General features: G+C 38.0%; 3 protein-coding genes across 6 annotated transcripts; 1 reads left to right on the top strand and 2 right to left on the bottom strand.

The window, feature by feature from the left end:
• Positions 1–882: 882 nt before the first annotated feature.
• Positions 883–9253, top strand: LOC117923516 (acetyl-CoA acetyltransferase, cytosolic 1). 2 transcript variants are annotated; one of them, XM_034841843.1, is made up of 14 exons: positions 883–1209; positions 1342–1440; positions 1522–1695; positions 1802–1907; positions 2057–2195; positions 2484–2561; positions 2647–2712; positions 3158–3240; positions 3617–3716; positions 3803–3913; positions 4008–4049; positions 4206–4292; positions 4533–4618; positions 8419–9253. In XM_034841843.1, exons 1-14 carry the CDS (start codon positions 1179–1181, stop codon positions 8429–8431), a joined length of 1215 nt encoding a protein of 404 aa, XP_034697734.1. In that variant the 5' UTR covers positions 883–1178; the 3' UTR covers positions 8432–9253. The 2 variants fall into 2 exon arrangements, with proteins under 2 accessions (XP_034697734.1, XP_034697733.1); XM_034841842.1 differs by lacking the exon at positions 8419–9253 and adding an exon at positions 5532–5666 and having other exon boundaries at positions 884–1209.
• On the bottom strand, positions 5647–9153 carry LOC117923515 (cellulose synthase-like protein E6). The gene is made up of 8 exons (XM_034841841.1): positions 8862–9153; positions 8474–8798; positions 7823–7963; positions 7473–7604; positions 7174–7386; positions 6856–7083; positions 6419–6766; positions 5647–6345 (listed from the first exon to the last, which is right to left on the bottom strand). Exons 1-8 carry the CDS (start codon positions 9131–9133, stop codon positions 5800–5802), a joined length of 2205 nt encoding a protein of 734 aa, XP_034697732.1. The 5' UTR covers positions 9134–9153; the 3' UTR covers positions 5647–5799.
• A 1284-nt stretch (positions 9254–10537) lies between the features above and the next one.
• On the bottom strand, positions 10538–14238 carry LOC117923514 (cellulose synthase-like protein E6). Of its 3 annotated transcripts, none has more exons than XM_034841839.1 (8): positions 13958–14238; positions 13486–13810; positions 12731–12871; positions 12381–12512; positions 12068–12280; positions 11743–11970; positions 11304–11651; positions 10538–11230 (listed from the first exon to the last, which is right to left on the bottom strand). In XM_034841839.1, the coding sequence occupies exons 1-8, from the start codon at positions 14143–14145 to the stop codon at positions 10685–10687; spliced, it is 2121 nt and encodes a 706-aa protein (XP_034697730.1). In that variant the 5' UTR covers positions 14146–14238; the 3' UTR covers positions 10538–10684. The 3 variants fall into 3 exon arrangements, with proteins under 3 accessions (XP_034697730.1, XP_034697729.1, XP_034697731.1); XM_034841838.1 differs by having other exon boundaries at positions 13874–14237; XM_034841840.1 differs by lacking the exon at positions 12731–12871 and having other exon boundaries at positions 13874–14238.
• Between the last annotated feature and the right edge of the window lie 1250 nt (positions 14239–15488).

The following is a 15488-nucleotide window of genomic DNA, read 5'->3' as shown; positions in this document are numbered from 1 at the left end:
TATCAAATTTTTCAATAAAACAACTTTAAAATGTTTATTATACTTCTAATTATATTATTATGAGGTTTTTTTTGCATTTCTATGAGTTTTTAACAATTTTAAGCCTACCAATAATATCCGCCGATATATCTCCAGTATATCCAAAATATCTCCGATATATCCGATATATCCATAAAATCGAATTACCGATATATCCGTGATTACCGATATTTTCATCCTTGGTAGAGACCGAATGTATATAGGCTTAGAGGGTTGCTACGACTTAACACCGTACCTTCTCAATAAGTAACTTGACCCTGAATTTAGATTCGGTTTTTCATAAACCTGTTTTTCCTTTAAAGTCACACTTAGGATTTTTTTTTTTATTATTTTGTTATTCTTTTTAAAAATAAAACAAAAATAAGTGGCGACTCTAAATCTTTTCTAAAAATCACATTTTTTACCAAATAAAAAGTGAGTCTCGCCGTCGAGTAAGAAAACAAAAATAAGTGACAATTCCAAGTTTTTCATCAAATAAAAAGTGAGTCTCGTGGTAGAGTGAAAATGCACATAAAAAATGCTGGTTAATTCTTATCATATCCAAATCTTTTATCTTATCCTACCGAAACCTTTTATACAATGTGCCTAATCCCCATTCCATGAGTTGTAAATATTTAATTTTAGTCTATTTAATAAAATTTGGTATGGTCCATGAATAGGTCTGAAATTCAACATATTTTTCGTAAATTCAATCTGGGAGTCGTACAAATTTGATCGGAATTAAATTAACTTAAACTATGTCGTTCATTATATAAACTCATGTAAAACTTCACTTGAGTATTAAAGAAAATTTGATCGCCAATCACAGAAACGGTTCAATGTACCACACCAGGCAGATAAGCAGAAGGCACCGTGGAAACTGACACTAGTAACTGCTGATGACGTCTTCTTCCTACTCTGAGATCAACATTCATGGAGACCATACCCAAGAGCAAAGTCAAAATAAAATGGTGGGTCCCCAGCAGAGCAGCTGTGTACTGAGTTTCCCAAAGTAGAAAGAGAAGCCCCTTAACTGCTGCATCATCAAATAAATGGATTCTCATTTGCCAAGTCTATCCGTAGATGCATACCCCCTTATTTATTTCTCCTGATCCACATCCACGTCCACATACACGTTCCTCTCTCTGTGGATTTCTTCCATGGCTCCTCATGATTCAATCAAACCTCGAGGTTCTGTATTTGCTTTTGATTTCTTGTTTTCAGTATTATAGTGCTTTAATTTATTTTGAGAAGTTTTGTTGATGTGAATTCGAGGGGTTTGCTCAGCTTTTTTTTTTTTTTTTGAGTTTTCATTGGGAACAGATGTTTGCATCGTGGGCGTTGCGCGGACCCCTATGGGCGGCTTTCTTGGTTCCCTTTCGTCTTTATCAGCCACCAAGCTTGGCTCCATAGCTATTCGGGGTAATTATCCTAACTTCACTAACCACTTCAATTTTATTCCTTTGGGGACTGAAATTCTGCGATTCAATCACGAAACTGTAGGTGCTCTTAGAAGGGCAAATATTGATCCATCGCTGGTCCAAGAGGTGTTCTTTGGGAACGTTCTGAGTGCAAATTTGGGGCAAGCTCCGGCAAGACAGGCGGCGTTGGGTGCGGGCATACCGAATTCAGTGGTGTGCACCACTATTAACAAAGTCTGTGCTTCAGGGATGAAAGGTAGATTCTATTATCTGTGGGAAACTATAAATTTGAGTTGTCAATTATCATATGTGGACAATATTATCAAAGTGTATGACTTGTCCTTTTTGTCTTCTTGATCCAGCTATAATGTTTGCTGCACAGTCTATCCAATTGGGTGTCAATGATGTAGTTGTGGCTGGTGGCATGGAAAGTATGTCTAATGCGCCTAAATACCTAGTATATGCAAGGTTGGCTTTTCGGGTCATGTGATAGATCATGTCTATTGAGTTGCTTGCTTCAGTTTGTGAATTAAGCCTGTTGGGCCACATATTGTTCCCGTTCTTACTAATGGGGAGAAGTGTCTATGCATTGTAGCTGACTCTGTACTTATGAACAGGAACGGATCTCGATTAGGGCATGATACTATTGTTGATGGTATGATCAAGGATGGGCTCTGGGATGTTTACAATGATTTCGGAATGGGAATTTGTGCAGAAATATGTGCTGATCAGCATACGATAACAAGAGAAGAACAGGTAGCAGTCTGCAATGATCAGTCTGGTGTGATTAATTTGTATCTTCTTCTACTTTTTGAATCTTTGGTCTAATTTCATTCAAGTGCCCATGTTTATGAACTCTTGGTGAAATCATGCATCTAAAGAAAAACAACTGAACATAAATTAAAAGAACGATACTGCTTGCAAGGGTGATTTATGTGTTGACTATCACACATCATTTTTCCTTATAGATACTGTAAATGGCTTTGAAAATACTAATTGGGTCCATGTGACTTTTTCTTTGCTGTATTTATGTTGTCTCTGCAGGATTCTTACTCTATCCAGAGTTTTGAGCGTGGTATTTCTGCACAAAATAATGGTGCCTTTGCATGGGAAATAATTCCGGTTTGATTCTTAATTCCATGCTAAATGGTAGAAAGTTTAATATATGGTAAATTTTCATTATTAATTCATGGTTTTATACATACAGGTTGAAGTATCTGGAGGGAGAGGAAAACCATCTACACTTGTTGATAAGGATGAAGGTCTAGGAAAGGTAAATAGAATTTATGGGTATAGGGATTCACGTACACCATCTGAAATATAAATATCTTATTCATACATGTAATTTGGGACAAGTTGTTGACGCCACTCTGCCCTTTGCCACTGGTTATTGATATAAGCAATCCTGTGCCATTCTCTTCATTTTAAGTACTTTGCCTAATATGCTGAATCATTCTTCGATTTTCTATCAAGCCATTTCAATCTTCACCAACTAAAAGGGGCCTGGCCATTACTGTAATGTAATGGGTAAGTTGATGTATCAAAACAAATATATAGGATCTAATCACCAAATAGTATTAGTGAGATCATCTTTAACCCAGTAATTACCTTACCTGTCAAGCAACAAATTCATGTTCTGGGTTCTCAATGCCATCCATTTTCCTTGCTATTTGTTGACTTTTACTTGCTTTCTAAGATATCAATTTCCATCTTGACAGTTTGATGCTGCAAAACTAAGGAAACTTCGACCAAGTTTCAAGGATGGGGGTTCAGTTACTGCAGGGAATGCTTCTAGCATAAGGTATGTGTGTGTGCTCTCGCATGCTGCCTTTTCCTTAAGAGTCTCAAACACCTTATCTTGTTGTAGCATGTGAGATGAACAATTGAATTTCCCAAGCATCTGGCCAAAATGAGAAACTCTTCCCAGACTCTTTGTATAGGGCTTCACTTTGAAAATAAATAACTAAATTTCATATCTAAACATCTAAGTTAGGGGCATATACTTTTTTGTTAACCCACTAAAGAGATAATGGTTCTTTTAGTTCATCAGGTTTTAGTTAAACCCAGGTATTGCTTTGATAGATTTCTGTTGCATATTTCTGTGTAACCAAGCATGTCAACCCTTGAGGTGTTGCCAATCATTTCACTGTAAGTTGGTGCTATTCGCTTGTGGACAGTGATGGTGCGGCTGCATTAGTGCTAGTGAGTGGTAAGAAGGCAGTTGAGCTTAGACTCCAAGTGATTGCTAAGATTGCAGGATATGGTGATGCTGCTCAGGTACTGTTAAAAAGTTAACTTGTATCTGTTTCGATCTTGATATGACCACAGATGACTTGATACTAAAACATGATTGGCTTGGGCAGGCACCTGAGTTGTTTACAACTACCCCAGCCCTTGCAATACCAAAAGCTATTTCTAATGCTGGCCTGAAGGCTTCTCAAATTGATTACTATGAAATAAACGAGGCTTTCGCTGTAAGGATTTATTCTTGTGCTTGTTATACTTCTACCATCTCTTTTATCAAGTAACAGTTTATGCTGATTTTATGATCTCATTTGTTTTCTGCAGGTTGTAGCTCTTGCCAATCAAAAGTTGCTTGGTCTTGATCCTGTGAGTGCTCTAGTTCACCGTCTCTACTTTTGTTTTTTTTAACCTATAGCGACTTACTATACATTGAATTTGTTTACTTCAGTTTTGCACAATTTTATTTTCCTGACCATTTTCAGATTTCTGCCTCTATAAGCATGTGCTCTTTTGTGGATTCAGGAAAAGGTCAATGTTCATGGTGGAGCTGTATCTTTGGGACATCCAATAGGTTGCAGTGGTGCTCGTATCTTGGTCACATTGTTAGGGGTATATTCATGGCAGCTTATCTTGGTTCTGCATAAGTCAAAAGATTTTTTTTCAATACAAGCAAATACTTCCTTGACAATTCTCTCTCTCTGAACTCTGATTTTCTTCTTTTCTGTATTGAAAACCATGTGGGAGATTGAGGTCTGTCTCTGGAAATGTGGGGAGACATTAATCACTTCAGTTACTAGTTCTTCTTGGTGTTTTCTAAGTGTTTTTTTTGCTTGATTAATGGTGTTGCAGATACTAAGACAGAAGAATGGGAAGTATGGAGTTGGTGGTATCTGCAATGGTGGAGGAGGAGCATCTGCCCTTGTTCTAGAGCTCATGTAAGCATTTTACATTTGGTGAGGTTCATAAGCTAAATTTAGTCACTTCAACATTCATATTACTGCTAAGGCATATACATTTGGTGGGTTTTCTGTGCTAGAATGTTGTTCTAAGTTCTAGAGCTTTACATCAAAGAAAATTTTGGGGTTTGTTTGCCAGCTATTTGAAATCATTGGCATACTAGTGTCTGTTGTATTCATATCCAGCTTTATTATAGAGTTCAATCATGCTGTAATTCATGGTTGATTGTCTGATGTGATCAAAACAAATATCCTTGCCTTAAAATTTTGGAATTTTTGGAACTATTGGTCCAACTCTGAACTAGTGAACACTACCAAAGATTATGAATAAAAATACAATACACAACCTTGAAATCAAAACTACAAACTTTTATATTCAACCATTGGTTTTCTTGGTTTATCAACAAGGAAAAAGGGAAAACTCCAGTTGGGAGATAGATCCGAGTCTCCATATTTCAAACTGTTGTTTTCAATGTTTCAGTTGTAATTGCACCTTTCTAAACTCTGTGATTTCAACAGGGTCAACTATAGAGTGTCCATAAACCATTTATTTTAATCTTTAGAAGGAAAAGGATCATGGATTTTATATTTTCCTTCAGTATTGGTATCTGAATGAATATCTCACTGCTGAGCTAAAAAATTTAAAATAAAAGGAACGAGGGTAAAATCCCCTGATAACCCCTAAACTTACCAATTCTCCTGTGATTCCTAGGAAGCACTAACCTTACGAGTTGACTAGAAATTCACATTTTTCCATCCTTACTGTTATATTCAGAAGAGGAAACAAATCTTAAGTTATTGTTGTTGTTGTTGTTGTTGTTGTTGTTGTTGTTATTATTATTATTATTTAATGACTACTGTATTCAATTTTTAAGAACTTTGCATGTTGCAGGCCAGTTGCAACGTTGGGACATTCCAAGTTATGAAGAAATTGAGTTGTTCCTCAGCTAGCTACTGTGTGACCAAGATATTTTGTGCAACGAACATTTTCTTACCATTACAAATAAAAAGTTCCTTTCCTTCAACATATTACTTGGTACAGAGTGAGTTCATAGAAAAACATCTTCATATTACTTGGTACAGAGTTGGTTCATAGAAAAACATCTTCTAAGTGTTACTTGATGCAAAGTTTTAAGTAGAAAGTTGCTTTGCATAATGTTCTAATATAAGGCTATTGAACAAGCCAATAGAGTGAAGGCAATTGATTGATATGTGACAGAGTAGGGCACTCTGCTTGCATCCTTTTGGAGAAAGAGACCTTGGTATACTGGGAGGTTTATGAAAACCAGAACTCCACATAGAAGAAGTTGCAATAAGAGAGAGTCTAAAACATGAGCTGGCACATCCATAATCATCCTCTTTATGCCTCCAATAAAAGCAAACAGATTGAGCAAAGCTAGTGTAGCTAAAATGGTGAACATTGGTGAAGGAGCACCAAACTCCATGACTTCTTTCTCAAACCTCTTAGATTCTTTCTCATCAGCCACCTTCGAAGTGACTGCAAAGGAAGACTTAGCAAACCCTAACAGCTTCAATATGGTTTTTGAAAAACCAAAGAAGTGGGAAGTTGTTCTCTTAAACACCCACATCCTTTGATCATTCCACCAACCCAGGAGTGTGCCACCACACCAAATAAACTCACCCAAGCTGTATGCACAGCTGCTGCTGATGACATGTGCAAAAGGTAGGATCCATAGGCTTGAAATCTGAAGACACAAGATCATTAATTTCATATCAATCAAAGTATGTAGCATCTGTTTCATAACTTCAGGTTGATACCTTTGGAAACAAGGAGATGCCTTTGAGGAGACAAAGTGATGGTATGGTGACATAGTATAGAGTAGGCAAGCAGTTTGGAGCCAACAGCAAGAAGAGACAGTAGGAAATTTGAAGTTTAAGGGGAATCATTTTATGCCCGTACGTGAAGGGACAGTAGCTTGACAGGAAGATCTGAAAATCACCTTCAGCCCATCTCTTATGTTGTATCAGTGATTGCAGTAGTGTGGTTGGTGCAACTCCCAGGAAAGCTTTCCTTTCTGGAGTGAAATAGATTGATTTCCAACCTCTGCATTGTATTGATAGCCCTGTAAGTGTATCTTCCACTGGACAACCGTACTTCAAACCCATCTGCAAATGAATAGATATGAAGTTACGTATCTGTCTATGTGACTGAAGGAGTGTGTGTGTGTGTGTGAGGGAGAGAGAGAGGTAGGAACCTCCTTTCCCCACTGAGTGTAATCTTCATAGCTGCAACTTGCAAGAACTTTGCATGTTTCTTCTAGTACACTTGCATTTTCTTCTATCCTTTCATTGTTGTTTCTCGTTGTCTGCTCTCTCTCACATTCCTCACTATACTTCTTCCCACAAAGAGTCTCTCTCCTGTGAAAGCACCCAGTGCCAATATAGCTAGGCCCTCCATTGCTATCAAAACCTGCTAGCTCCACCTTGATCATAGAAATTTTACACAGAAGAGTCACAAGTGTTAGAATTCTTTCAAAGATTTAAAATTATCTATGTTCTGGTTAAATGCCCACCTCCATGCATACATTTAAGGAATTGGCATACAAATCATTCTTGGTGATGTTGTTGAAGCACTGTGGAAACTGTACATATGCAATCTCATGGCCTGACTCTTCATCCATGAAGAAGCACAGAGCATCTCTGACTGATTCTGAATTGTTGGAGTACATGTCACAGTCCACATTGAGAATAATCTCACCATTGCTTATCCTTGATGACACCCTTATCTATTCATTCAGTCACGATAATGAAAAGATCATCATGATCATAAAACACACGCCAATTCATCACTGGATGTGTTGTAGTCGCATACCAGGGTATTCATGGCTCCAGCTTTAAAGTTGTGGTGGTATTTGGGTCTCTTCTCACGAGACAAATATACTAGAGTTGGCAAGGGTTGACCTTCGACATCCACAGCTTTTCCATCTCTCCCATCAATTAGTATCTGTGAAATTAGTAGAAGATTCACAATATCAAATATGCTGAAAATATGCAGAACAATTCATTTTCCTCTTTGTTACATCGTTTCCTTTGATTCTGCTGATAGGTTATGCCCATTATGTTATAAGTTCCTAAAATCCATAAGTGATAATAAAAAGGATATGCTCAAATATCAGATGTGAATAAATCCTTCTGTAAAACATAAAAGACAGTGAGAAGTACTTGAAGTATGGTTTGATGATTCTGCGGCTCAGAAGCCAAGTTCCACTCTCCAAATCCTTTGTGTTGTTTGCGTATTTCTTCTGTAATTTGGCCCATGTTCATAACAGCTTCTATCCGGTTCCTCATATCCTCGTATAATTTCTGTGACAGAAAACAATACATAAATGAGCAAAAGACAACATTTGAAGTCTTTATAAAATTGAAGAACATAGGAGATGGTTTAAATCCCACCTCCTTCTCCTATTGCAAAGGACATCTCTACTAATGATTTGAACATTTTGTATTGTTGTAAACTACAGAAAGAAGAGTTGAGGTTGTGGTCCAGATGAAGAAATATGTCCCAATTGAACTGGACCAGATTTTCTGTGGAGAGATCTTGAACTTGAAATAGACTCTGGCTAATGCAAAGAATTGCTATGATTGTGTTGTTCAGATTGTTATGTTCCTAAGAATTTGTTCGGCTTATGGGTGTCTTAACTAGGAAATGGGTATCTTACATATAAGTATTTGGAATCATACAATCTCATTCTTTGAATGATAATGCAGGACTCTGTTTGAAGAAAAAGAGAAACTCATCCATTTTACCATTGTTGCAGGAAGAACGACTGACAGATGCGAAGGAAGACATGGGTATGAAATAAACAACTTTACCTTGATGGATGACCATTCCTCAGCCATTAGAGGATCATCATGATGTGGTTTAGGAGTAGAGCTAAAATAAGCTTCTGGGCATCTGGGTTCAACTTTGAATTTCTTGCAAAATGGTAGCCATATCTTTGAGAACTGAGAGGCCTCTAGGAGAGCATAAAATGTTAGACATGACCCACCATCATCGGATAGATAGATGCTCAGCTTCTCAGGCTGATAGTCGTAAGCCATGACTGATAGGACTGTGTTGATGACCATAGTTGGTGGTTCTATAATGGGGTTGGCAGTGCACACAAATATGTCTATCCCAGGTAAAACCTTCTCATACCTGTTTCAAGGTCAGGATTAGCCAGAGAAAGAGATAGGAGAAGAAGAGAATAAAGAGAGAGACCTTTGGGTAAGTCTGTCTTTGAAGGTGTTGCGGTAGATGGGGCTCCATCTTACAGACAGGATGACAAACCAGTAGAGTATGTACCAAAGCTCTGATAAGAACAATCCTATCCAAGGCCATCTTCCAACTTCGCCTTCCTCTGGTAGATGAGTTAGTCTGTAAACACAAATCAAACATATGCCCACAAAGGTTGAAACAGCATACAATCCAAAGAGGAGTCTACCCTTTGCAGCCTTTGTTTCAAACAGAGGAAGCTGGCCATCTCTTCCCATCTTCCACACATTCACTACCTCTGTTGTATAAGCTATGACCTTGATGTAGTTCTACCAAGCAACCGTCAACCATCAACCCTTTGGTTTCATTATAAGAACATCTTACTCGTTCTAAATGTCCCTATCAAGAGCCAACTGTGTTCAGGTCCTCTTTTTTTTTGAACTACTTTTGAAGATTGAGAAGTTCAAGTTGAAGGGCCTTGCATTACTAATATCTCTTGCCTCTTTTCTTACCAATTATACTTTGGATTTGGAGATCAACCTTGAGGAAGAAAATTAAGTTGAAGTTTAAAAAATGAACATGAATATGGAGAAGAAAAAGATTAATTTAATATAACCTTTCTTAAATTATAATTTTGTTTAATTTAATTTATCTTATCTTTTTAAAAAGGTTCACGGTGGGCCACGTTTTCCATGCACCTTCGTAAGCCTCATGTCATGTCTTGAGAACACTAGGGCAGCATGCATGTTCTCTATATAAAAAAGTTAAAAATAAAAATGCATTGAGAAAAATATATTTCTTAATTTATTTTCTCTAAAAATATTATACATTGTTGTATAATATAAAGTTCAGACGTATTCTTTGTTTTTCCAATTGTTTTTTTGGAACACTTTAAAACATACCTCGTTCCAAATTTTGCCGACATGCCTAGAGGTGGGTAGGCGATTGCGGAGTAACAGCATGACATTGTGGCAACACACGTCTATCTGTGGGGAGGTGGTACTAGAGCATGGTATGTAGCATTGCACAGGCCTTACATATGAAGGGGTTGGGGGTGGACTGATGCGTGAAGGAGTTGCTCATGTACTGATCTTATCCTCTATACAAGATCAACATACACCGGTACCTAGAAGTAAAATGATGTAATATGCAATGCATACAAAGTGGGTTGTGGAAAGGACACACTTTGCTTACCCATACAGAAAGACTAATACAAGGCTAAAGTAATCGACTTGTATGCAACAGAGGCCCTTGTCCTTGCGGAAAAAGGATGTTTTTCTGATGTGGAGGCAGGTTGATGAGGGAAAGTCTATACATAGAGTAGACTTTAATATTTGAATGAAAAATGACATTGTTTCATGAAGGGTACTATTGCCTCGTTTAAGTTTTTGTAAAATGTGAACATACGAAGAAAATAAAAGCAACCTTTAGAAAGAAAAGGATCAAGGAGTTTATACTTCCCTTCATTGTTGGTCTCCGTGTGAGCATCTCAATGCAGAGCCAAAAAGTCAAAATTAGGGGAAACAGGGTAAGATTTCCTGATAACCCCTAAAACCCACCAATTCCCCTGTGCTTCTTAGGAAGCACCAATCTTCTGACTTGACTAGAAGTTCCAATTTCTTCACCCTTGTTGTTAAATTAAGCAAAGGTTTCTCAGCTAGCTGTTGTGTAAAAGAGATAGGTTATGCAATGATCATATTCTTACCATGACAAATAGAAAGTTCCTTTCCTAGAATATATTACTGGGTACAGAGCGAGTTCATAGAAAAACATCTGCAAAGTATTACTTGATGCAAAGTTTTAAGTAGAAAGTTGCTTTGCGTTATGTTCTAATATAAGGCTAGTGAACAAGCCAGTAGAGCGAAGGCAATTGATTGATATGTGACAGAGCAGGGCATTCTGGTCGCGTCCTTTCGGAAGAAGAGGCCATGGTATACTGGGAGGTTCATGAGAACCAGAACCCCGCATAGAAGAATCTGCAATAAGAGAGAGTCTAAAACCTGAGCTTGCATATCAATAATCACCCTCTTTATGCCTCCAACAAAAGTGAACAGGTTGAGCAAAGCCAGCGTGGCTAAAATGGTGAACATTGGTGAAGCGGCACCGAACTCCATGACCTCTTGCTCAAACCTCTTAGATTCTTCTTCATCTGCCACCTTGGAAGTGACTGCAAAGGAAGACCTAGAAAATCCTAACTGCTTCAATATGGCTTCTGAAAAGCCAAAGAAGTGGGAAGTTGTTCTCTTAAAGACCCACATCCTTTGATCATTCCACCAACCCAGGAGAGTACCACCACACCAAATAAACTCGCCCAAACTGTATGCACAGCTGCTGCTCATGACATAAGCAAAAGGTAGGATCCATAGGCTTGAAATCTGAAGGCACAAGATGGTCAATTTCTTAACAATCAAATTATGTAGCATCTGTTTAATAACTTGAGGCTTATACCTTTGGAAACAAGGAGATGCCTTTCAGGAGACAAAGCGATGGTATGGCGACATAGTATAGAGTAGGCAAGCAGTTTGGGGCCCACAACAAGAAGATACAGTAGGAAATTTGAAGTTTAAGGGGAATCCTTTTATGCCCATATGTGAAGGGACAGTAACTTGAGAGGAATATCTGAAAATCACCTTCACTCCATCTCTTATGTTGTATCAGTGATTGCAGTAGTGTGGTTGGTGCAACGCCAAGGAACGCTTTCCTTTCGGGAGTGAAATAGATTGATTTCCAACCTCTGCATTGTATTGATAGCCCTGTCAGGACATCTTCCACTGGACAACCATACTTCAAGCCCATCTGCAAATGAATAGATATAAGGTTACATATCTGTGTGTGTGACTTAAGGAGTGTGTGTGTGTGTGTGAGAGAGAGAGAGAGAGAGAGGAACCTCCTTTCCCCACTGAGTGTTATCTTCATAGCTGCAACTTGCAAGAACTTTGCATGTTTCTTCTAGTACACTTGCACTTTCTTCTATCTTTCCGTCATTGTTTCTTGTTGTCTGCTCTCTCTCACATTCCATATCATACTTCTTCCCACAAAGAGTCTCTCTCCTGTGAAAGCACCCAGTGCCAATATAGCAAGGCCCTCCATTGCTATCAAAACCTGCTAGCTCCACCTTGATCATAGAAATTTTACACAGAAGAGTTGCTAGTGTTAGAATTCTTTCAATGGGTTAAAACTTAAAATTATTTATACTCTGGGTAAGTGCCCACCTCCATGATAACATTTAAGGAGCTAGCATATAAGTCATTCTTTGTGATGTTGTTGAAGCACTGTGGAAACTGTACATAGGCAATCTCACGGCCTGTCTCTTCATCCATCAAGAAGCACAGTGCATCTTTCACCGATTCTGAATTGTTCGAGTACATGTCACAGTCCACATTAAGAATAATCTCACCATTGCTTATCCTTGATGACACCCTTATCTATTCATTCAAGATGATCATAATATATACCAATTCATCAATGCATCTGTCCATGTGTAGTTGCAAATCTGGATTTCAAGCATAATGAGTTATAGCTTACCAAGGCATTCATGGCTCCTGCCTTAAAGTTGTGGGCGTATTTGGGTCTCTTCTCACGAGACAAGTATACTAGAGTTGGCAAAGGTTGGCCTTCAACATCCATAGCTTTGATATCTCTCCCATCAATTAGTATCTGTGAAATTAGCAGAAGATTAATAAGATCAAACATTAGGAGAAAATGAAGAATTATTCGTTCTCTTTCTTTTTTACATCCTTCGGTTCCTCTGATAGGCTTTGCCCATCATGATATGAGTTCCTAAGATCTATATCTGATAATGAAAAGTATATGCTTGTATATCGGATGTGAATAAAAGGATACGCTTGTAAAGCATAAAAGACAGTCAGAAGTACTTGAAGAATGGTTTGATGATTCCGTGGATCAGAAACCAAGTCCCACTCTCCAAATCCTTTGTGTTGTTTGCGTATTTCTTCTGAAATTTGGCCCACCTTCATAGCAGATTCTATCCGGTTCCTCATATCTTCATATAATTTCTGTGACGGAAATAAGTAAATAAATAAAAGATAAGTTTTTAGTCTTTTAAGTTTGAAGTTGATATGAGATAGTGTACACGCCACTTTTGTTATTTCAAAGGACAGTTCAATCAATGATTTGAACATTTCAATGCATCGGAGGTTGCGGTCCAGATGAAAAAATTTGTCCGGATTGGAGTGGACATTGTTTCTGTGGACAGATGCAGAGCTTGAAATGGACTCTGGCCAATGCAAGCATTGGTGGATATGAACCGTTCAAAGTTGACTGTGACGTGCAGCTTGGCATATTCGTAAGAAATTAATTTTTTTACGGTACCTTTATTAGGAGATGGGCATCTTATACCTAAACTTTTGGAACCATACAATCTCATTCTTTGAATAATATGCTGGACTCCGTTTGAAGAAAAAGATGAGCTCATCCATTTTATCATTGTTGCCGAATATGAACTACTCAAAATTGATTGTGTTGTTCAGATTGTTATATTCCTAAGAATTTGTTATAATTCAGGACTCTGTTTGAAGAAAAAGAGAATATCATCCATTTTGCCATTGTTGCAGGAAGAGCAACAGACAGATGTGAAGAAAGACATGGATATAAAATAAGCAAACTTTACCTTGATGGATGACCATTCCTCAGCCATTAGAGTATCATCATGATGTGGTTCAGAAGTAGAGCTAAAATAAGCTTCTGGGCATCTGGGTTCAACTTTGAATTTCTTGCAAAATGGTAGCCATATCTTTGAGAACTGAGAGGCCTCTAGGAGAGCATAAAATGTTAGACATGACCCACCATCATCGGATAGATAGACGCTCAGCTTCTCAGGCGGATAGTCGTAAGCCATGACTGAGAGAACTGTGTTGATGACCATAGTTGGTGGTTCAATAATGGGGTTGGCAGTGCACACAAATATGTCTATCCCAGGTAAAACCTTCTCATACCTGTTTCAAGGTCAGGATTAGCAAGAGAAAGAGATTGGATAAGAAGAAAAGAAAGAGAGGGACCTTTGTGTAAGCCTATCTTTGAACGTGTAGCGGTAGATAGGTTTCAATCTGACTGTCACAGTGATAAACCAGTAGAGTATGTACCCGAGCTCTGATAAGAACAATCCTATCCAAGGCCATCTTCCAACTTCTCCTTCCTCTGGTAGATGAGTTAGTCTGTAAACACAAATCAAACATATGCCCACAAAGGTTGAAACTGCATACAATCCAAAGAGGATTCTACCCTTTGCAGCCTTTGTTTCAAACAGAGGAAGCTGGCCATCTCTTCCCATCTTCCACACATCCACTACCTCTGCTCTATAAGCTATGACCTGGATATAGTTCTACCAGGCAACTTCCAACCCTTTGGTTTTCAATAAAAGAGCATCTTATTCCGAGTTTTAAGTGTCCCTATGAAGAGTCAACTGTGTTCAGGTCTTCATTTCTTTTTCCATTTTACTTCATTAGTCTTTTCCATTATAAGTCCAAACTTGTATTCCTTTTCAAGATCGAGAAGTTGATATGTCTTTATAAACTTGTCCTGCGTGTTTCTATCTCCTGCACCGTCCTTTGGTTTCTTACCAATCATTCTCAAGAATATCTTTAACTTCATGTGTCTATGTATATATATATATATAACTTTGGATGTGGAGATGAACCTTGAGAAGTGCCACCTCAAAAAGAATTTAAACCAGGAACAATTTTATAAAGAAATAAGAGTATGTTAAATAGTTACCAAAAGTTTGTTTTTGAAAATTATTTTTAAAAGTAGTCTGATATTATTTTTAAAAATAAAATTTTACTTTGGAATTCAAACATAAAAAACTTCTTCCCAAAGGATTGCGCCGTCAAACAAAATAAACTGGGCTAATCTGTATGCATACTTGATGGTGACATAGGCAAAGGGTAGCAGCCACAGGCTTGATATCTGAAAGGGGGTATGATTCTTAATAATAATGATGAGTTTGGGATAGATTGTGAATGGTTCAGGACTGGGAACAATCCTGAAATTGGAACTGATTGTGTATGAAGGCTACAAATAAAAGTTCATTTCCTTCAACATATTACTTGGTTCAGAGTGAGTTCATGGAAAAACATCTTCTAAGTATTACCTGAGGCAAAGTTTTTAAGTAGAAAGTTGCTTTGCATAATGTTCTATAGGTTATATTTCTTTGCAGGCGGAAGGCTCTCAAGGCGCCACGTGTCTACTCATGACTGGCTGTTAGGGAATCAGGTAGTGGTTTGAAGGAGTCAATAGAGTGGTGACACGTGTCACCATCATCTTCATCTCCAATACATCAGATACAACTCCATCTCCAGACGCCTCTCGTTTGCACCACGTCTTCATCTTTAGGTGCACCTAAAAACATATTTGCATGAATCTTTCTCACTATTACACAAGCAAAGGATCTTCTGATCATGAGGGCACCAGAATGACATCGACTTCACCATCTCTTTTTCTTCATAGCATTACCATTTTCTGCATCTTCAGGAGAGACGCATCACCAGGGATGAATCTGCATGTCGTGCCCAAGTTTATCTAGGATTTGAGATCATATCGACATCACCTTCAGAGGACGATCACTTGCTCAACAGAAGACTTGGATCAACGCACCATTTAACCTTTTTTTGGAAC

The sequence above is a fragment of the Vitis riparia genome, chromosome 10 (genome assembly GCF_004353265.1).
Source record: "Vitis riparia cultivar Riparia Gloire de Montpellier isolate 1030 chromosome 10, EGFV_Vit.rip_1.0, whole genome shotgun sequence".
NCBI lineage: Eukaryota > Viridiplantae > Streptophyta > Magnoliopsida > Vitales > Vitaceae > Vitis > Vitis riparia.
This window is presented reverse-complemented; position numbering and strand designations above follow the sequence as displayed.

Bases quoted from the DNA above. Each gene is read 5' to 3' on its own strand.
- LOC117923516 (XM_034841842.1), top strand. From the start codon at position 1,179: ATGGCTCCTCATGATTCAATCAAACCTCGAG. The intron at 2,713-3,157 runs GTAAATAGAATT...CCATCTTGACAG, and splicing joins AGGATGAAGGTCTAGGAAAG to TTTGATGCTGCAAAACTAAG. The intron at 3,241-3,616 runs GTATGTGTGTGT...GCTTGTGGACAG, and splicing joins GGGAATGCTTCTAGCATAAG to TGATGGTGCGGCTGCATTAG.
- LOC117923515 (XM_034841841.1), bottom strand. From the start codon at position 9,133: ATGGGAAGAGATGGCCAGCTTCCTCTGTTTGAAACAAAGGCTGCAAAG. The intron at 8,799-8,861 runs GTCTCTCTCTTT...ACCTTGAAACAG, and splicing joins AAAGACAGACTTACCCAAAG to GTATGAGAAGGTTTTACCTG. The intron at 7,605-7,822 runs GTACTTCTCACT...CTAATTTCACAG, and splicing joins ATCATCAAACCATACTTCAA to ATACTAATTGATGGGAGAGA.
- LOC117923514 (XM_034841838.1), bottom strand. From the start codon at position 14,145: ATGGGAAGAGATGGCCAGCTTCCTCTGTTTGAAACAAAGGCTGCAAAG. The intron at 12,513-12,730 runs GTACTTCTGACT...CTAATTTCACAG, and splicing joins ATCATCAAACCATTCTTCAA to ATACTAATTGATGGGAGAGA. The intron at 11,652-11,742 runs GTTCCTCTCTCT...ATTCATTTGCAG, and splicing joins ACACTCAGTGGGGAAAGGAG to ATGGGCTTGAAGTATGGTTG.